Raw genomic sequence first — 21,095 nt, 5'->3', positions numbered from 1 at the left:
CTGCTGTCACATTCAGATCTTTACTATAGGCTGCTAAGAGTACGAAGTCTGATTACACAATCTTTTCTGGAAGCTGTTTAAATTTCTTGTAGGTCTACATGGCACAACTACCTGTACACAGATCCAGGGGGCTAATCGGGAGTTTGGGGAGGAATCCTAATGGGGAATCTTGAATTTGGGCCAGATGGATGGGAAAAATCATTTTGTGGGCCGGGTTTGGGTGTGAAACGCCTGGATTGATAGAGGCCCACTCCAGCCCTGCCTGTACGTGACTCAACTAGGGGAACAGTTTAATGTTTTGAAAAATGCCAGTAATACGTTTCCTTGAGAAGATTCGTATTGCTCAATACGCTGGGGTTACAGTTTGTAACGTATCCCTATTTGTGATATTAGGACTACATAAATAACATTACATAAAATTTGTTGTTAAGGCTGCACTGTATATTTGTTGCTTATGCATCTGGCATCAGCGAGGATTGATGGTGTTGGAGGAGTGGAAATTTATGGTTGGATGCAGATTGAGCCCAAGCAATGTCTGGTCTTCACTCTGCTCTTCAACGACAAAGTGATGGGACATTCATGGATCTATGAATCTGCCGTTCCAGCCCAACTTGAACTTGTTGCCAATACCACTGTGACTTCATTCACTTTCAGTAGAGATGTATAGGCCTACATATTTGAATTTAGATTAGAATCTTGATGGTTTTCAGCTGAACTTTCTAAGTAAACTACCGGTAAACTACCGGAACAAGGTCATGACAGAATTACCAGATTTGGCTGACTGAATTAAGGGGGCGTGCGTAACTTCAATTGAAACCTTGAAATACACCCTTATCTGCTGAGGGAACTGATTAGTCTAATTGGTTTACTGAAACCTAAAGTGAAAATGACGTTGACACGCAAGGCCGCAATAGTTCTGATAGTTCTGTTGGGAACTGTAAACGGAATTCGCTTTTTGAAAGACGTGCCGAAACCAGGGCCAGACTCTAGATTGTACAAACACGCCACACAAGCCACGGCAGCCGTGCAGGTCCAGTGTACGGACGACACGATGGTGATCACGGTGCAGGCCGACTTCTACGGTAACGGACACCGTATCACCGCCGATCAGCTGCGACTGGGACTGGACGGGTTTACGGGCAACTGCCGAGCTATCCAGCTTAATGACGAGGAATACGTGATCGACGTTGGCTTGCACGAATGTGGTTCCGAAATATTGGTAAGATTGCTACGTCTGTGTACTGCACCCGACTGTCGGTGTATCACACGGTTTTAACAGTTTATTTCCACTTTAAGACTGACGACGACACGTTAGTCTACGCGAACACTGTGTACTACACACCTACGCCGAGCAAGGTTGGTATTGTCCGGTCCACCGGGGCCGCCGTCCACGTCCAGTGTCACTACAAAAGGTTGGTGTGCCCTCACTTGGTGAGCGCTGTGTGTGTGTGTGTGTGTGTGTGTGTGTGTGTGTAATCTTTGGAGTTTACATCCATCAGGACTCACTTCGTCAGCAGTAATGCTCAGCAGAACCAGCAGATGATGCTCTCCACAAAGGCCTCTCCATGGTTCTGCCTTAAGCTTATGTCTGGTAGGTGCAGGTTCTGCTGCAAACTTTAAATAAAATCATATAATGGTGAAAAGATGCAATGGGAATGGCCATCTTGTCAGTACCATTCCACCTGAATAAATTATTTTAAAATATGCTTCTCTTGGTAACCTTGCTATGGAAGTGTTTATTAGACACATAGGGTCTCTAAAATAATCTACATGAAAATACTCTGCAGCCATTTCCTCATCACGAAACCCGAAGAGGGGAAAATTCTATGAAAGTCGAACCACCCGCGCTGCAAAATGAACCAATCATGCGGAACCAGGAGCGCATCGCTTTCTCACCTGTAGCGCACCGCACCTGTTTGCTAGAAGCGAGACACTGATAAGGACCAGAGGTCGACGCTGGCTCGAAAACCGCTTTCTGGGACCCTCCTATTTTGCGTGCACGGGGTTAATTGCATCTGATTTGACGAGGTCCTAGATTTTCTTGCTATTCTGAACTGTTGTCAGGCTCAGTTCTAATATAAACATTATTAGATCCCTTCCTCCCTATCGAGACCTGATGGACCCACAGTGATCCACGGTTCTTGTACAGCTGTGTGGGAGTGGTGCGTTGTGCCAGTTAAGGTGCGTGCCAGGGGCTCTCCTATACCAATCCACTCTCACGAGTGTAAAAATAATACATCGAATAAAAAGCAAACATTTATAAGAAATGCTCCTGTTGATTGAGTATTATTGATTTGAAGTTATTTACCTAAATGCATTAAATGTTCTTGCATCTTTGACCGTGGCACGCATATAATTTTCTGACATTCTTCTGTTTAGCTTTCGCTGCATTTCTTTGGTTGTCATAAGAATTTATGTAACTTTCTGTTGGTAACTAGTTTGTCATTGGCTAGTTGTTAACTTGCAGTGCATCCTGATGTATGCACTTTACTATTCGACACAACTGCATGATAATCTTCATTCAATTAGGTTGTAATCATTTCACTTGAATGAATCTTTTTGGGTGTATTGTGATTGGCAGATTTAACAAACATTTTGGATTGTATTTGTTAGGCAGTGTATAACTTTTGCATCAAAATGATCGAGTATGCTGGATGTGTGTGTTTTTATTCTTGCAGACAACTGGACAACTGTGAGGTCCTCGTCTGTTTATCATTGGGGTAATGTTATAAACATGGAGGCCTCGGTCGTGAATGCTGGCCAGACTCCTGTTAAGCTTTTCCTGGACAGCTGTGTAGCTACAGTGTGGCCCAACTCAGGATCCATGTCCACGTACCCCCTCATTCACAACCATGGGTCAGAACATCCTGTTCCTGTAACTTTCACTTTCTGACTTCACTGCAACACAAACCGCTACCTGATTTTAATATAAAGTACTGTACATCACTGCAATGAGGTCTTGCCACATGCAGGCACGGATGTTGTCAACAGGTGGCGGTAGTGTTGCAGACACCTGCCTCATCTCCTCAGTTTTCTCCTAACTGGGGCTTGCTGGTCCCCAAGCTAGCGCTTGCATTAATATTTTCTGAACATTAATCAAATCTATCCTATGTTGTTGATGTTGCTCCTAACAGTAGCTCCAGCATGGGTCATCGATGCTGGCTGATCCTCCAGGTTCTGCTCCCTTTAATGTCGTGTTCTTCAGGTGTGCTGCTGAGCCCACTTCCCCTCGCTCCAACATCTGCTTCCTGCCCAGGACGAAGGACCAAGTGCTGCGGGTGCAAATGGACACGCGCTGGTTCTACAGCGCGGGCCACGACGCTGGCATAACTGTGAGCATGTCGTGCTAAATGACACTGTTGCTTTGGGGGGAGAGCGTAGAGGAGGGTTTGTATGGGCTTGGACTGTGGGGCCTGTTTCTGCGTCGGTGTGGTGGTGTATCTTCTGTTCAGCTGGTGACTTCTTCTGCGGTTCCTCGACTGCTCTGTCTTCTGCAGCTCTACATCACCTGTGTCCTGAAGGTTGCTAACGCAGCTCGGGAAGAGAACTTTGTGAACAAGGCTTGTACCTTCTCTGGACACCGGTATGACTGACTTGTATAACTAACTGATATAATGATGTATTGGCTCTTTTGTCAATTTTTGTCTTATCCTTCTTTATCATGTAGAACTCAGTCCAGCGATTCTTGTTTGTGGCGGAGTTGCTTAGTCTAGTTGTCATTTGCCTGCCACTCGATCTACAGTAGAATGAGGTTATAAAGTGACAGGACTGATTTCCTTCAAGTGTAACCTGTAAAATACATGGCAGTGTGTTTTTGTACAGCTGCTTTGGATATTGGAAAATCTGAAGGATAATTTTGCATTATTGTTCCCGTGTGTGTGTGTGTGTGTGTGTGTGTGTGTGTGTGTACACAAACCTGAATTAGGGTCTAACGGTGCAGAGCAATTGCTTGTTGTTTCATGGACACTGGCTAGCACATAGATTAGCATTACAGCATCTACTCTCCTGCTGAGCTCTTGAATCTGCTGTGAGCAGATAGCACAGCTCAGGATCACTTCCTGTATGGTAGACAACCCCATTGGGGGTATTATGGATGCTGAGTCTGGATTCTAGAATGAATATTTACATTTTAGTGTATTTGAGGATGGATGTGAGGTCTAAGGTTTTGGAGTCTTTTATTTATCCTTTCAACTTGCTGGGTGTAAATGAATCCGATTTTGAACATGTTCACGCACAAATGTTTGTGTTTCCTCTTTGTGCCTCGGTAGCTGGCGGAGCCTAGATGGGGAACACCAGGTGTGCGATTGCTGTGCCTCTACTTGTGATGTCATCAGCCAGAGACGGACCAAGACATCCGCTTCATCAGGTGCGTTCCTCATGAATGGAGGCACATTGCAATACAGTAGTGTACCGTGTCTCTTGTATACAAACTACAACATTGAAATGTATGCAGAGCTAGCAAACTGATGTACTTTATCCTTTTATTTTCTTGTTCAGACTCTGCTATGTCTGCTGTTGTGACGGTTGGTCCAGTAACTATTCAAGACCAATTTTCCCTCAAAGCAAAATAAAAATAAAGTTGAACTAAACTGTGCCTTTGTTTTCATTGCTTGGGTGTAATAATTTATCATTGATCATTGCTTAGTAGATTATTTTGGAAGACGTATTTCTGCACACTTGTTCCAGGTAGTAATCTTGAAATGATGACTGCTTAACAAATGTTTAATTTAACGTTTTCGCATTGCTTTAATAACTGTCTCGGACAAATCCAGACTCAAAGTTAAAGGAAAAGGCAACAAAATTGAAAAACCTCAAATATTACATAAATTACAAATATACAAATTCATAGGCGATTTTGAAGGTTCATAATGGGTCAAGATGGCATAAAGTCTTAGCACTAGCATGTGTATTCTGGTGAGTAGCTGCCTTTATAAACCAAATATACAGTGTTCTAACGGAAACATGCAAATGTGGTCAACCACCGTTTCCTTTCCCCACCCTGCTGCCCCCAACCCCCCCAACTTGCCTTCACCCAGAATTCTATTATTCCCCCTGTCTTCCCACTTCTCATTCTACAATGTATATACACGTATACAGTTCTGAACACATGGTGGCAATGCATAGCGACGTTCTAAAGTCATTCTTATCGTCAAAGTCGTCTTCGATTGGTCGATTGATGACGCGCATGTGACGTGATCCCTTTGCTCTTCGTTTGAGCTGCTTGCAGATTTTTCACCTTCAAATTAAGGTTCGTAGTAGAGCCCTCCCCACATCCACTCCCACCACTCCTACAGCGAAAGTCTTGCAAGCTTTCACTTCATTTAATAGGCATCCTCTTTCACATCTGAGTCTGTAAACTAGATGTAGATATTCAGATGAGTTTCAGTATATTACGTACCAGTGATAGAGATATATATTTTAAATTATTAATGCTGGAATATTTAAGGTTTCATTCATCACGAAAGGTAACATTTGAACTTCACATTGATGGGGACCTGTCGGAACATTCATAAACTTTACAACATTCTTCTTTTAAGTAAGTTCTTTTAAAATTATCTTAAGTTTGAGTTGGCAATTTTATTTATTTTTCAATATTTGTGATTCAAGTATTCATCAACTACAAATTTCTCTGTACTGTAAAGAAGTGTTGTATATGTTTCAACATTACATCAAACTTAATACAAAGTTGCATGACTTGTGGAAGTGTAAGTGAAAATGGAGTTTGGAGCAGTTGGTAGTGTTTCCTGTTTGCTTTACTAATCTGTGTTAGGAAGTTCCTTAGTGAGTTGGTGATCTTTCCAGTACATTCCATGACCATTTTAACCATTTTAGTCCAAGAGCCACTTTATCCATTCTGAAATGCCACCCAATACCAGCCCAGGTGGGGATTCATTTTTTTTTGGTTTTCTAGTCACTTTTACTTGTGGATTCAACCTGGATACAAAACATCCGAAAATATTCATGTCACCAGAGAAGGGTTTAGTCTTTGGTCACAGAGTTTGTCACTTTGGAACCAAGCAAGGAGACAGGTAAATGGACTTAACCACATCATCAATAAACAAAAATGCCTAGAAGATATGTGGTTAGGTTTAATGATGGACTTTACATTGTTGGGTAATAATTATCTACTATTTTATGCATTAACACTGGACTATAGATTTATAAATGTCACATCGCAGCAGTTTTAAAATGATTCCAAAGTGTTTCTGCAATTCATTAGAAATATAATAATACATTTTTATGTTTAACTATAACCACCAAATAACTAACCACCCTAGAGATGGGATTGGCTATGACTCAAAGCTTTTGGAAATCAGTCAGGAATTTGGCATATGTTTTTTAACCACTTACGGCAAGTCTGAGTGAATAAGAGCAGCAGAATATTCCCGTATCAGGGAGATCTTCACTCTTTACTCCCTCCCTCTGCCTACAGTGTGATTGTGACTGACCCTTTCCATGGAAATGGGACCGGTGACATTTACAGTTGTTTTTACGATAAAGGCCAGTGTTCGAGCATTCCTGTCAAAGGTCAGTGTCACCCTGGGGTCATCCTGGGGACAGCTGTTCCTTCTGAATTTTCATCTTTTCACTATTAATTAACTGGTCTCCATAACATTTAACCAATGCAAAGGTCAGCTAGTTAGCTAAACGCTCAACACACCATATCTATGGTTCTACAAATTTTAAATGCTATTTGTACACAGTGAAATTGTGTGATCGGGACCTCTGAATATTCAGAATATAATCATTTCACTAAGTGTCTCAAATGTGGAGTGCAATATAATGTACATTACACTCTCTACCCTTCTAGAGCACTACGTCATTATGGACACATCTAAAATTTAGATGTTTTTTTCTGCTTCCTACAAATGATGTGAAACATGAACTAAAAAAGTTTTTCTTTCGGATCATCAGAATTGATGATTTGCTGTATACAGTGACAGAATTCTAAAGCTAATGTAACTGCATTAACGATGGCAGAAATGACGTGAGGAAGACTGATTCGTAACTTGAATCCGTAGGTGAACTCTAAGCACTGTTCTTGTGCAGTCTGTCGAGCACTGTATAGATGTTAACCAACCTCATACGTCAGCGAGGTAAACGAACAACTAGGCTTGTGTCTGTGATGCTTTCCTACAGGCTACAGTACAATTTAGAGTGGAGTAACACGGAGGGTAGCTCACTATGCTCTGTGAGCCTTATGGCTTCTCACTACCTGTATGCAGGTGTGTAGGTAGGCTGTGTTTTATCCAATCAGAACCTTGTTCCCAGTCTTAGTGGGAACATCACATCAGATAGAGGTAGCCCCTGTACGCTGCTCCCATGTGAGTATAAATGTTTAAATGCAAGATGCAAGGTTGCAAACACTCAAGGGTTATGGTCTAGCTAAGACCAAATAATTTGCATTACATAGAATAGCGTGATTGCCCATAAAGGATACCCCCCCCATATTTACCTATTTAGGGCAGGAACGCACAACTGATAACTTAGAGCAGCCCATGAAGACCTCTTCCACCGTCGTATTCAAGATGATGAGATTTTAATAGCTTTTATAGTACAGCATATGCGTATAATATGCGTAGACATAAATACGTAGAATACAACTTGCTGATAGCACAGAGTTCAATAACGTAGTAAGACCAATGAGTACGTTAACATAGTACAATAACAGAGAGACACTGTTTAAACCCAGAGTGAAGGAGTCCACAGCATGCACACTGCAGTACAATAATGCCTTTAACTTGAAGGGTTAATTTTCACATTCTCTGTTCTCTGTTTCAGTTGATCAAGGCTCTGCATTTGGGCTTTCTCTGGCTTGTGATAACCATCGAGCAGTTGTGAGTTAACCATGTGCTACAACGGCACATGCTTAATTATACAGTTGTGAGCTACGTTGACTATTGAGAGCATTTAAACTGTTCTCAGGTCAGCTGTGGCATATAGGGCAACTTCCATGTTTTTCATACAATTAGTGGTAACTGCAGTCTCTTCTGACCAGCAAGCCCACACTTCTGGCTCGTTCCTTTCACTTCCTTATAGTGCTCAGTGAGAACATTACACTCGTTTAAAAACAAGTGCTTTTGTGCACATGGATATAAACCTTTATTTCAACTATTGTTTCCTGGACATCCAGATTAAGTTATTAGCACCACAGCAATGATTCTGAAGACTCTGAGAACAATGTTTTATGCATTATGTACACTCATGTACACGCACAGGCTGATGCCATAATGTGTCTGTTAGTAGCATGAGTTTTGCTTCTGTTAAACCATATTCAGTCACTTTACACACCAGTTAACACAGTGATTCTGATTGTGGTACAACCCTATTCCTGTCCAAACAAAATAATAAAATAGTAAAAAAGCAAGTCAAAAATAATAGCGTACTGAATACAGAATCACTAAAATGTGATAATTTTTACCAAATTTAAACTACACAGTGTTGAAATTAGCATTTTTGTTCTCATGTGTCCATTTCATCCCCTTTCTGTCTGTCTTTGTGTGTGTGTGTGTGTGTGTGTGTGTGTGTGTGTGTGTGTGTGTGTGTGCTCTCTGATGCCCTGTCTCTATCACTCTCTCAGGCTTGCGGCCCACATCTTCAGCAGAAGTGTGAGGGCTTCAATTACCTGAATGGGATTTGTGTTGAGTTCAGTGACTATCTCAAACAGTCTCACACACTGAAACCTGCTTTCCAAGGTACCTGTTAGCACACGTGTGTTTTCATTAGATGTGGTTGTAAATTAAGTGGATTTTGTCCCTTAGAGTGATTACATTCTTAAAATTGAGTGAAAAGTTGTCATTTATATAGCCCCTTTCAAGGTCACTATACAAGTTTAACACGGGTACAAGTCATACACGACCAATCACACACACAACGGCAAGAAGCGGCAGCCAATTGCACAGTGTACTCTCTCCGGCTACCTTGTGGATTTATTTCATTTTGTTGCAGTATGTGACTGGAAGCCTGCATGCATTTGTGAGGTCTTTCTGGTTTAATGCTCTTTGCTCGGAAGTTAAAAACAATTACCAGTATTAGAAAAACAACATGAGAGTTTATTCTGATTATTAAAGGGGACCTATTATGCAGAATCATGGTCTTTCGGCCAGAAAGGTCGGTGCTGGTGTATCGTAGGGAGTGCTTTGTCTTGCACAGGTTTATTGACATAGTTTTGTTAAACATTTAAAAATTCTTTTTTAAAGAGAAAGTCTTTAAAAAGTCTTTCTCATGTGATTGGTCAGTCTTCTTCTTGATTAAATGAGTTTCCTTTTATGTTTTGTTGACATTAAACTGCAGGTTGCTGGAGTTCACTCGGATGTTGTCACATTTTTGTGATGTCATGTTCCGCAATCACACTAAAGCAGTGGGAAGAACATCAGAAAAAAGACGGCACTTTTATTCTGAAACACTGCTGGCTGGGGAGTTGCTTTAATAGTGTTAGGAAGAACCCCAGGCCTGTCTAAGCTTCTCCCCATGACTGATGATAAGCAAAACTAGCAAAACTATGATTTTTTAAAAATCATCTCTGTATGGCCAGGGAACGTACATCAACACTCATCTTTCTGTGAAGCTGGTGCAGACATCTGCAGTAGGTGTCGGAGCTGACAGAACTCAACTGTAATCCACAGCGAAAGACAGGAGAGCAGCAGCCGTGTAATCCACACATGGCCCTGTGAAGCCTGAAAACCCTGAATGATTATATATAGAAAGATCAGTAGGACAGGACAATGTAAAGATGGAAAAATGAACAATAAACACCTGTATCACATCAAAGTGCACACACACACACACACACACACACACACACACATATATATATATATATATATATATATATATATATATATATATATATATATAGGCATAAAGATATCTGGACACCTACAGAACCGTAGTAGAAGAGATGCTAATCTGTGTGTGTGTGTCTGTGTATTTCAGAATGTCATAAGATTCCTCCACTGGATGCCGTCATTCTGTTTGATGACTCTCAAAGTATCAGCAGAGATGACTTCACAAAAATGATTGATTTCATTAAGGCTATAATCCATACCTTCCAAGACCGACGTGCACAGGTCTGTGGAGCTACGTACGTGTGTGTGTGTGTGTGTGTGTGTGTGTGTGTGTGTGTGTGTGATGTGTGTGTGTATAAATTGTGTTATGACACAGGAGTGTCTCTTTCCCAGGTGGCTGTGGCTAAGTACTCCACTGACTCTTCTGCAGTTTTCCACTTTGAGAATTTTGCTGCTGATCGGAACGCAGACAACCTAATGAAGGGGGTCGCCCATTCTCAGGGACAGACATTCACACCTTCAGCTATTCGCTTTGTACTGTGAGTCCATAAACACACACGCACATCTACAGATACACACCTCACTCTGTTAGCATGACCGGCCTAATTGTAAGCTCTATGGTATAAACATTTCAAGTTTAATGTCTTTCCCCATATTCCTATATCTTGAAGAGATGAAATGTTCTTGGAGGAAGTGGGAATGAGGAATGAATCTCAGAAGCTGCTGGTGGTGATCACGGACGGCAAGTCCAATGATCCAAAAGAGAGCTTTGACACAGTCATCCCCTTAGCAGAGGCACAAAATGTCATCAGGCTTGCCATCGGGGTAAAGACACTGCACACACTTTGCTCAGTACTGAGTCAGATCTGTTTTACCGTTAAACAGTGGATGCTCCATTTACTAGCTCAGCAGATAGTCAGGGTAGGGTTACTGGTCATGATGTATGCCGGAACTGTGAACGTGCCTTCGGGACAGTGCTTCCTGAGGTCAGGGTGTGTGCTCTTTCGTCTTCCCGTGACCACGTACACAGAGCCTTTGCTAGCTGTGCTGCAGACTGAGCTCAGGACAAAATGTTGTTTTCTGAACTTTGAACCTATAAAATGGAATGACTGATGAGCATGATGAAGAGTTGATCTGTGCATTGAGATGTTGTACTAGTTTTGTTTTTACTGTTGTTGATGTTTTAATGTTATTGTTTAATGTGGATCCCTCTCAGGTGGGTAAGGAGTATTCTCGCGCTGAGCTGGATCAGATCGCCTCCTCCCCTCGCTATGTGTTTGAGACTGACAGCTTTACCGCTCTTGCCTCTATTCTCAAACAACTGATGGAGAAGATATTCTCTATTGAAGGTATGTATGATTAGGGTTGTCTAATCTATAATTAAATAATCTTAATCCCAACCTTAACCCACACTACAGATATGTCAGAGACACACAGTGGCTAAACACTGTAACTCCATACAGTTACAGAAAATAATAGCTATAGTTGCAGTTATAGAAAGAAGTGGTCTCATTCTGACTCTTTTTGTGTGTGTGTGTGTGTGTGTGTGTGTGTGTGTGTGTGTGTGTGTGTGTGTGTGTGTGTGTGTGTGGCAGGGACCGATGAAGGGAACTCCAGCAGTTTCCAGCTGGAGCTGTCCCAGGGTGGCTTCTCTGTTGCTATCTCAGAGGTCAGTAGTGACGCCCCTCCCCGTGACTGTTAGAACGTTCTGACTGGAGATCCACTGACACAATAGGACGCAATCCGCTGAGCTTTGTGTTTTAGAGGAGAAACCTGTATCATTGGTATTCTTCATATACTGTGTGTGTGTCTGTGTCTCCTTGTAGGATGAGAGTGTTTTTGGGGCTGTGGGGGCTTATTCCTGGTCAGGTGGGATGGAGAAGGTTTCAAATCTCAATACTTCATTCATCGCTGCCTCAGGCCTGCCGGAGGACATGAGAGATTCCTACTTGGGTAAGAGTCCCGCAATTGGTAAGATTGGGCCCGAGTCCCGCCATTGGTAAGACTGGGCCCGAGTCCCGCCATTGGTAAGACTGGGCCAGAGTCCCGCCATTGGTAAGACTGGGCCAGTGTCCCGCCATTGGTAAGACTGGGCCCGAGTCCCGCCATTGGTAAGACTGGGCCCGAGTCCCGCCATTGGTAAGACTGGGCCAGAGTCCCGCCATTGGTAAGACTGGGCCAGAGTCCCGCCATTGGTAAGACTGGGCCAGAGTCCCGCCATTGGTAAGACTGGGCCAGTGTCCCGCCATTGGTAAGACTGGGCCCGAGTCCCGCCATTGGTAAGACTGGGCCCGAGTCCCGCCATTGGTAAGACTGGGCCAGAGTCCCGCCATTGGTAAGACTGGGCCAGAGTCCCGCCATTGGTAAGACTGGGCCAGAGTCCCGCCATTGGTAGGAGGTCATTCATTCATTCATTCATTCATTTATTATCCCTCAACTCCTTTGTCCAGGTTACTCAGTTGCCCTGGCGAGGTTAGAAAGCGGCACGGTGTACTTTGCAGGGGCTCCCAGACACAAGCACACCGGCATGGTGTTGGGATTCAGACAGAACCCCAAACACAAGCGCTGGGATATCTCTCACAGGGCCGATGGGTCACAGGTAGGCAGCTACGCTTCTGTTCAGAGAGGCTCCTTCTCTCTCGTGTTTGTGTGTACGCTTGCAGGACCAACATTTGTTACTGGGTAGAAAAAAACCTCCCTTGACAGGTACAATGTCCAGACAGTAAAAGTGAAAGTGATGTAAGACCTCATGTCCTGGCAGCATGTGCAGTTATGCAGTTTCAACATATGCACACTGTATAAACAGTGTTAAACGGTTAAACAATGCAGTGAGTGAAAACAAGAGACTTGTGGTAACAGAGCAGGTTTTAGCTGTACACTGTGCTAGTGTTCCCATGCAGTTATAACGCTTCTCTCTACTTATCTGTCGCTTTCACTCCCTTGCGGTCGCTCTCTCTCTCTCTCTCTCTGACCTTTTTTTATTTTCTTATTCGTCTGTCTACTTTTTATCACACTGGGTTTCTGCTCCCCCCACGCACTTTGGCAGGAAATGGTTTGTAACAAAAACTGTTGTGAAATGTGCTCTAAGTGGTAATGAGACTCTTTGTTATAGGTGAGTTAAAATAAAAACTGATGATGCGAGTTATATTCTGGATAAGACTGTCTGCTAAATGCCATTAATGTAAATGTAAAATGTATTTAAGAAAATCTCTGTCTCTCTCTCTCTCTCTCTCTCTCTCTCTCCGTTTGTCCAGCTTGGCTCATACTTTGGAGCTGAGCTGTGTGTGATAGACGTACGAGGAGGACTGTTATTATTGGCAGTAGGTGCACCGTTGTATCACGCTCCTGGTGCGGGAGGAGAAGTCCATATCTGTCCAATCACTGCCGGGGTGAGACACACACCCATCCTCCCACGGACACATGCATGCAAGTCCACACACGTCACACTTTCCTAAACATGATGAAAACCAAACGCATTTGCTGTGAATGTAGGCAGCGCTAATCACACGCCCACACGTCCCGTATCATCCCGATAGCCTCTGAACTGCTCGGACGTGTTGCGGGGCGCAGCGGGCAACGTCCTGGGTCGATTCGGGTCGTCCCTGACAACAATAAAGGATCTCAATGGAGACGGTGGGCTGGAGCTGGTGGTTGGAGCGCCTCACGAGGAACAGGGCAGAGGGGCAGTTTACATTTTTCTGAGCTGTCCAGGAGGCATCAGAACCAAACACAGTCAGGTGGGACACGGACTGCTCTTCCTCTCTGACTTTGAGCAAGATCTTTCCTGTAGCTTTATTAAAGAATTTATATATTTTTTATTATGTATGTGTATATAAATGGAAAAACAGTTCCATAATGAACCAAAGACAATGGGGGACACTCATCACTAACTGTCATCACCGGGCCCTTCGTGACTGAGGCGGACATGTGAGACGTTGTTTTCCTCATCCATTTCCCCCGCATTGTTTGAAAGTGCCTGCACTTGAGTTTTCCCTCTACAACGGCCAGCATGTCTCTTGGCAGTATTAAGGTCACGCTTCAGCTAGTTCTGATAACTTTCTCTCCAGTTTCAGATGCCACAGATATCCAGTGTGCCTAACTGGTTAAGTCACGTTTGAAATGAGTTTATTAGCCCAGGTGACTAATCTCCTGCCTGAATAATATTTGGCTTGATTATGTTGTGTGGTTTTTCCACTTGTTCCAGTATTCCTAATGCTGTCCTCATCATTCAGTTTGGTCTTTCCCTGTGGCTTGTATTTGCCACTGAGACTGAGATTACCACTGAGATTTATTTGATCTTTATCTAGTCTCGTCCCACTCATCTCTTATATCACTAAATGTCAAATCAAGTCATTCAGTGGTAAAAATCTAATATTTAGTAGAAATAAGGGAAAAACTTAAATAATGTCTTATGATGGTCATACTGTTGACACAACAGGAACTATGGGGCTTCCATTGTGGAAGTGACCTAGGTTAATCATAATTTAATCAGTAGGGTCATGTTGGCCTGCTGGAGTAAACTTTGTGACTTTGTGATGTATGTGTGTGTTTCTCCACCCTTTTGAACGACTCTCCATCACTCTGTAGAGGGTGGGGGGTGGAGCCGTAGGTGCAGCACTGCGGTATTTTGGTTTGTCTCTCCACTCTGCTGGGGATCTGAGCTCCGACGGCCTCCCTGATTTAGTGGTGGGGTCCAGTGGTGCAGCCACAGTGCTTAGGTAAGAGTGTGTGTGTGAGTGTGTGAGTGTGTGTGTGAGTGTGTGTGTGAGTGTGTGTGTGAGTGTGTGTGTGAGTGTGTGTGTGAGAGTGTGTGTGTGTGTGTGTGTGTGTGTGTGTGTGTGTGTGTGTGTGTGTGTGGTTTTCTGTCTGTTAGTGGCTGTACTAATGTAGATGGAGAAAGACAAGGTTAGTATTTTCAGTTCTTTTCTTTCTCTTCTTTTCTTCAAGGACCCACCCAGTCATGTGTGTCTCCACGTCCATCACGCTTGACCCGCTGATCATACCTCAGAACTCCTTCCACTGCTCTAGCTCTCATGGGATTAACACCCCTGTCTCCAAGGCACAAGTATGCATCACCCTAAAAGAAGTGTCTATGGGCACCATTACAGGTACGTGAATGAGATCATTAATGGTATTATCCCCTTATCCCACTTAGCAAGGTGTGTGTGTGTTGGTCAGTAAAAGGTGTGAGTTTATACTGACCTACAAAGGTCAGAAAGGGGTGTGTGTTTGTAGGTCGGGGGTGGCGGAGGCTTGGAGGGGTAAATGTAAAATGTAAAAATGCCATATTTTGTCAATTGTGATTTTTTACACCGCAATCAAAATTTGTCCTCCGCTTTTAACCCATCTGTGCAGTTAACACACACACACACACACCAGTGATTACTAGGGAGCTGTGGTGTACACATGCCCAGAGCGGTGGGCAGCCCTAGCCCGGTGCCCGGGGAGCAGTTGGGGTTAGGTGCCTTGCTCAAGGGCAACTCAGTCATGGCCTCAGGTCTGGGAATCGAACCCACGACCCTCCGGTCACAAGACCAGTTCCCTACCACCAGGCCATGACTGCCCCACAGTCATGGTAAGGTGTAAGTGTGTGTGCATACGTGTATAGGTCAGTAAGGGGAGAGTGTGTGTGTGTGTTTGTAGGTCCATAAGGGGAGTGTAGGTCAATGTGTGTCAGGAAGGCATGTGCGTAATAAATAGAGGAAGTCAGGAAGGTGTCTGTGTGTATTGGTCAGGATGGTATGTCAGCAAAGGGAAGTATATCAGTATGTCATTAAGTGTGTGTGTGTGTGTGTGTGTGTGTATGTCAGTAAGGAGGGTGTGTGTGTGTAGGTCAGTAAGGGATGAGTGTGTTTTGATCAGTAATGAATGATTGGGTGTATGTGCAGGTCAAGAAGGTGTGTGGAGGTCAGTAAGGAGGGTGTGTGTGTGTGTGTGTGTGTGGTCAGTGAGGAGTAAGTGGAAATATGTGTGGGTGTATGTCAGTAAGTTGTGTGTGTGTGTGTGTGTGTGTGTGTGTGTGTGTTCAGGCCCACTCCATGCTGATGTGTCCATGTCTCTGGACCTGGACGCTGGGGTCACGCCCCCCCGTCTCCTCTTCTCCTCCACCTCCAGCAGGTCTCAGTGGAACACCACCCTCAGCACCACCACCGTCTGCCACACCTTCTCCATCATCATTCAGGTTAGTCACCCTGTGTTCACTCATACTTAGTTCCTTTGATATAATGGACTTCTATTGTGTTATTGTGTGCTGCTGTCTTGCTCATGGTTCACTTATGAAAGAGAATGAGACTACTCCTGTCTAAAGAGAGGTTAAATAACAAAGAAATTAAATTTGTGTTTGGGGATTTGTGTGGGTTGTGTGTGTGTGTGTGTTATAGGTGTATTAGACGTTCTAACACACAATAATCTGAGTGTCATCCTGTGTTATTCTGTGGTTTGTAGAGGTGTATATCGGACTACCACGATGTGCCTCTGTCTGGGAAGTTCACTGTGGTTGGAAAGACTATAGAAAACACAGGAGGTCTGAAATCCATTCTCAGTCCTGAGTGTCCTCACGTGTTCACACATGAGGTGAGTGGGGTGTGTTCACACACGGGGTGAGTGGGGTGTGTTCACACACAGGATGAGTGGTGTTTAATGTGAGTGGTGTTTAATGTGCACGTGTATTAGGTGTTGCTGGAGAAGGTGTGTGGGGAGGATCACGTGTGTATCTCTGATCTAAACATTTCACTCAAAATCAACAGGTTTGTTTTTCAGTGTTTTTTTTCATCTCAATGCCCATTAAGTCTTTCATTAGAACTCTGACGTCTAATGAAATAAGATCTTTCCTCCACTGCTCCTCCCGTCCAGGGATATGGTTGTGAATATCGAAGGTTTTCTACTGGATCTGTCTGTGGTGCTGGTTAATAAAGGAGAGGATGCTACAGACACAGACCTTCTGCTCGTCCATCCACCCCAGCTGTCCTTCACCCGCGTCACGCTGGTCAGAAGCCTTCACACGCATTACACTCCTTCACCCGCAACTGAACACCTGATTGGTTCTCATGGGTCTATGGGCTAGGCCTCATATTGCTAGTGTTAGCATGCAACTCAACCTTGTGGAATTCTATATGTAATAACTGAATAATTATTCTGTATTAAGTTTTTGATTAATAATGAAATATAAATGGCTCTTTATATTTGTATGTGTATCTTTATCATTTTGTATTCAAGTATATTTTGAAGGTGTTTTTCCTCTGCTGGTGTCTAGGTGAAGTCAGGCGGCTACGTGAGCTGTGTGTCTAATAACACAGGTCAAGAGGTCGTGAGTCACACTGCATGCAGACTTGGCTTCACTGTAAGGAATAATTCTAAGGTGAGGTTGTGGCACACAGCCGTGCGGCCATTCAGACGACCCGACATACGGTAGTTTTCATCGTGAATAAAATGGTTAAGAACGGTTAACATGTCATCTTCTCCTGTCAAGGTTGTGTTGAACGTGTCATTTCAAGTATCTAAGCCCTCGGCTTTAAAAGATCGTCTGGAGGTAAAGGGGACTGTCACGAGGTTAGAGTCCATCTCTGTAAATCCACATTCAAACACTGTTTACATTGCAAGTGTATTTACAAACAGTGCAGCACAATAAAACCATTCTGAATCGCATTACATTATCTAGTCTAATAAAGCACCTTGTCATGTTCTTACAGCAAGAATGAAAATCCCACAACTCTTCATGACAACAATGTCACCGTGTCTGTGCCAGTTAAGCAGATGGTTCATTTTCTGTTGCAGAAGTAAGTGATGAGCCATTTTGCTTTCGTCAGTGTGATGAAACATGCATAGTTCCATTTGGAAATTGCAGGGTAACATTTCTGTTCATGTGTCTGTGTGTTAGCAATGGCTCCACAAGATACATCAAATACGATACACCGATACACACTGTGCCACTCCATCACACATACCAGGTAGCGCCTCCTCTCACTCTAATTATGATGTGAAAATATGAATAGGAGAACCAGTGCTTAACCTCTCCCTTGGCTCCTTTCTCTCTCTCTCTCTCTATTTTTCTTTCTCTCAGTTGATGAATTTGGGGGAGTTGTCCATCCCTGTCACTGTAGTGTTTCTGTTGCCTGTGGAAATGAATTCTGGTTTCTCATGGGACGTTGCTCTTTCTCCAGTCGTGAGTTCACCTCCACTACAGTGTAGCACTTGGTTTTCAGTAAACAAACACAATGTGTTTACTATTTGTTTGTTGAAGTTGTTGAGAGCTCTGACTTCGTTCTTCGTTCTGATATTACTATATACACTTATACCACATCCTTTTGCTTAATGGAAGCAATTAAATTGTATTTAAAATTCATGCAAACACAAAATCAAATAGCAAATCCAGTGACTTTGGTTTCAAAGCATTGTTCTGAACTCATAAAGGCGGAAATGTGTATATTGCAATAGGTGTGCGTGTCTCTGTGTGTGCACATGAACTGTTTAGAACTAAGTAATCCTGTCACAGGATTCAGACAGAAGCAGCTCTTATGACAAAAACATATTGCTCAAGTTTCTCTAACACTTCTTCTTTTCTCTCTGGGTGTGTGTTTGGGGGTGGGGGGTGCAGAATGGTAATGGAAGAAAGTGTGCACAGCCAGTGACACTGAAAAACGCATTACTTAACAATCAGGTAACAAATCCACAAACATTCCCGTCCTTTTTGTTAAGGTGTGTGTTTGCGTGCCAACTCACACAGAATGTCTATTGACAGTCCTGCAGTGGCTCCGTATGTCATCAGATCACCTGCACCATTGAATCTCCAAGCCAGCCAGTCACTTTCAGCTTCTCTGGTAACATCACACTGGGAAAGGTCGAGCTCCTCTATTTACACTCCATCTTCTTCTTGAAATCGTTTGAAACTCATCAGATATTAAAATTGACTTTATACTGTGAATGTAGATATGTACAAGTTAGGAAGTTATTTTCTTTTTCATCTTGGCCTTCAGTCTTCAGTGCCGATCGAGGTACAGAGTCTGGGAGTTATTAAATTTGATGAGGATCGTTACACTCAGTACTTGAACAACGAGGCTCTTCTGCTTTCGGTAAGATTACTTCATTCAGTACTTTCAGATTTCAGTACAGTGACTCCAAAGTTTTGAAGAAAGACTGGAACATCATCCTATCTCCTCCCTATTTAAACTGTCGACCCCCAGCGATTCCTGTCGGTGACAAACGTCATCTCTCTCCCCATCTCATCCTCGCTTTCTGTGCTAGGGCAGCTAACGTCTCCCACCTAGTTCACTTGAGTCCCTCATGCTCCCACGGTTACACAATCACCTGTTCCACTCACTGTTGAACTCAAAATCTTGTCTTGAGGTTATTTTAACTTCTTTGTGCCGTCCCTCCCTGTTCATTTCAGATCGTCACAGAAGTCGAGATTCCGTCACAAGCTCAAACATTTCTGATCGCGTTTATATCCGTCATCTTTGGGATATTAGCAATGGTCCTTCTCTTTGTTGTACTTTATAAGGTGAGTGTTTAGCGTATGAAGTTTAGCAATGTTCACAAAAATCACTTCAACCTTAACTTGTGTTGAAAAGGAGGAAAATTCACTTATTTGTAGTGTTTGGACTAACAGATTGTTTAGTTGTTTGATGTTTTGTTTGTTTTTTTATTCTCACCCTAATACTAATCATAGGTTGGGTTCTTCAAATCTGATCAACCTCCTGCTCAACAGGCAGGTGTGGTTGGAGCGCCCTCTAGTGGGGAAGACATTCTAGCAGATGGGACAGCTGTGGAAAGCAAACCTGCAATGAACCAAAATGCAGTGTGCCTGACTACTCAGTAGCCAGTAATCAATCTACAGAGAGCACTGGTCCCAGTATAAAGGAGACAACCATCATGTAGCTCAGGGGTGTCCAAACTTTTTGCAGTGAGGGCCAGATCTGATGAGATGAACATGTGTGGGTGTTCATCCATTCAGTCTGGCATTCGGGTATACTGGGCAGTGTATAGTGTAGTATACACTGCCATCTTCTGGTGAAATATAAAATAGCTTTTTTCGAGTCTACTGCCATCTTCTGGTGAAATATAAAATGCTGAGGTCAGCACACACGGACTGCGAGCCGCACATTGGACACCCCTGCTGTAGCTTATTAGCTCGTCTCTGCTAATACCAGCAAACAGAGAAGATAATATACAGCTCCAGAGAAGTTGGAATGAAGAGCTCATGAACTGTCGGCTTCTTCGCTCACATTTTCACTAAATAAAAAATGTAAACATAGATTGTCTCGCCGTTGCTTAAATACCAGTGTGCCATGTTTTCCACATCAAAGAAAAGCTTCCTGGAGCAGACTAAACTTTTATACGACGTGGAATATTTCATATAATTTCAAATATGCTACTATAATTTCCAATAATGTGTTGGTAAACTATACGTGTTCGGAATACCAGCATTTGGTACAAGCACGTTAAACAGTTCTCAAAAACAAAAGGCGGCGGTCCAAGACCGAGAGAACGAAAGTAACACCTTGGCAGTAAGCTACATCAGCGGGGCAACTTCTGAGCAACGTTTGGTTGGCAAAGTAATGCAGAAAACCAGGAACCTGTTGGTTTAAACTGGTAGAACCAAACGGGTGAGAGGCGAAGGGAATGAGGTAATCAAACAGGTGATCGTCGTGTGACCAGTGGATGATTGCGCAGGACTGGGTACCGTCCGGGGCGTGACAAGGTCGATATGCATAGGTACAAAATGTCTCAAAACAACCCAAACTTTTGGGTTAGGTTATTTTTATTTCCGATAAAAAAAAACTGAACACGAATAACTGACTACTGAACATTTGTTCTGGTACTTCAATGAATAAAAGGTTTTCTGGTGTAATCAACAGAAACAATACGACAGCGCTCTCTACTGGCCATGGCAAAACTCAACAATTCCATTGACGAACTCTTACTGCTATTAACAGAAATGTTTTTACTAAATTGTAAAACAATTGTAAAATTTTTTACAAAATTTTTTACAAATTTTTTTTTTACTAAATATATATATATACACACACACACACACACACACACACAAGTAATGCTGCTGATGATACTAGATTTAACATTAAAAAGGTCTTCCAGAAATAAAAAGACTTAATAAGTGCTGTATCATATCATTCAACGATACCTCTTCTGATAGAAGATATCTATCTAATCTGCTGATTACAGGAGAACACAGGAGGGAATTGTGGCTCCTAAAGCCTGCCAAACCTGGAATACATGAGTCATGTGTGCTACTACTAGTTAAATTTGAATACTTGAGTCATGTGTGCTATATGAATCTATATGCTTGTTTTG

The 21,095-nt window shown here is 43.0% G+C and overlaps 2 protein-coding genes across 4 annotated transcripts; both read left to right on the top strand.

Moving 5' to 3' along the window:
* Window positions 1-811: 811 nt before the first annotated feature.
* Window positions 812-4,589, top strand: LOC143518181 (zona pellucida sperm-binding protein 3-like). The gene is made up of 8 exons (XM_077010651.1): window positions 812-1,219; window positions 1,297-1,412; window positions 1,500-1,591; window positions 2,679-2,856; window positions 3,206-3,332; window positions 3,498-3,583; window positions 4,269-4,366; window positions 4,498-4,589. The coding sequence occupies exons 1-8, from the start codon at window positions 887-889 to the stop codon at window positions 4,569-4,571; spliced, it is 1,104 nt and encodes a 367-aa protein (XP_076866766.1). The 5' UTR covers window positions 812-886; the 3' UTR covers window positions 4,572-4,589.
* Window positions 4,590-5,254: 665 nt separating this feature from the next.
* LOC143518617 (integrin alpha-X-like) lies at window positions 5,255-20,037 on the top strand. Of its 3 annotated transcripts, none has more exons than XM_077011220.1 (30): window positions 5,255-5,536; window positions 5,912-6,029; window positions 6,434-6,528; window positions 7,783-7,838; window positions 8,582-8,696; window positions 9,937-10,070; window positions 10,182-10,327; window positions 10,460-10,613; window positions 11,005-11,137; window positions 11,384-11,457; window positions 11,615-11,741; window positions 12,239-12,387; window positions 13,043-13,177; window positions 13,325-13,525; window positions 14,376-14,506; window positions 14,736-14,896; window positions 15,818-15,969; window positions 16,233-16,361; window positions 16,461-16,534; window positions 16,641-16,773; window positions 17,041-17,145; window positions 17,257-17,336; window positions 17,477-17,563; window positions 17,665-17,734; window positions 17,848-17,949; window positions 18,382-18,444; window positions 18,526-18,624; window positions 18,761-18,856; window positions 19,174-19,284; window positions 19,492-20,037. In XM_077011220.1, exons 1-30 carry the CDS (start codon window positions 5,488-5,490, stop codon window positions 19,600-19,602), a joined length of 3,390 nt encoding a protein of 1,129 aa, XP_076867335.1. In that variant the 5' UTR covers window positions 5,255-5,487; the 3' UTR covers window positions 19,603-20,037. The 3 variants fall into 3 exon arrangements, with proteins under 3 accessions (XP_076867335.1, XP_076867334.1, XP_076867336.1); XM_077011219.1 differs by having other exon boundaries at window positions 5,256-5,536; window positions 19,453-20,037; XM_077011221.1 differs by lacking the exons at window positions 5,255-5,536; window positions 5,912-6,029; window positions 6,434-6,528; window positions 7,783-7,838; window positions 8,582-8,696 and having other exon boundaries at window positions 9,938-10,070; window positions 10,219-10,327; window positions 19,453-20,037.
* The last annotated feature ends 1,058 nt before the right edge of the window (window positions 20,038-21,095 follow it).

This window comes from Brachyhypopomus gauderio, chromosome 7, assembly GCF_052324685.1.
Source record: "Brachyhypopomus gauderio isolate BG-103 chromosome 7, BGAUD_0.2, whole genome shotgun sequence".
Lineage (NCBI taxonomy): Eukaryota > Metazoa > Chordata > Actinopteri > Gymnotiformes > Hypopomidae > Brachyhypopomus > Brachyhypopomus gauderio.
Note: the sequence above shows the minus strand (reverse complement) of the source record. Positions and strands in the feature narration are given on the sequence as shown.

Coding starts and splice junctions, on each gene's coding strand:
- LOC143518181 (XM_077010651.1), top strand. CDS start 887: ATGACGTTGACACGCAAGGCCGCAATAGTTCTGATAGTTCTGTTGGGA. Junction 1,413..1,499: donor GTCCAGTGTCACTACAAAAG/GTTGGTGTGCCC, acceptor TACATCCATCAG/GACTCACTTCGTCAGCAGTA. Junction 3,333..3,497: donor GCCACGACGCTGGCATAACT/GTGAGCATGTCG, acceptor TGTCTTCTGCAG/CTCTACATCACCTGTGTCCT.
- LOC143518617 (XM_077011219.1), top strand. CDS start 5,488: ATGGGGACCTGTCGGAACATTCATAAACTTTACAACATTCTTCTTTTA. Junction 13,178..13,324: donor TCTGTCCAATCACTGCCGGG/GTGAGACACACA, acceptor TCATCCCGATAG/CCTCTGAACTGCTCGGACGT. Junction 17,950..18,381: donor ACGTTGCTCTTTCTCCAGTC/GTGAGTTCACCT, acceptor TGGGGGGTGCAG/AATGGTAATGGAAGAAAGTG.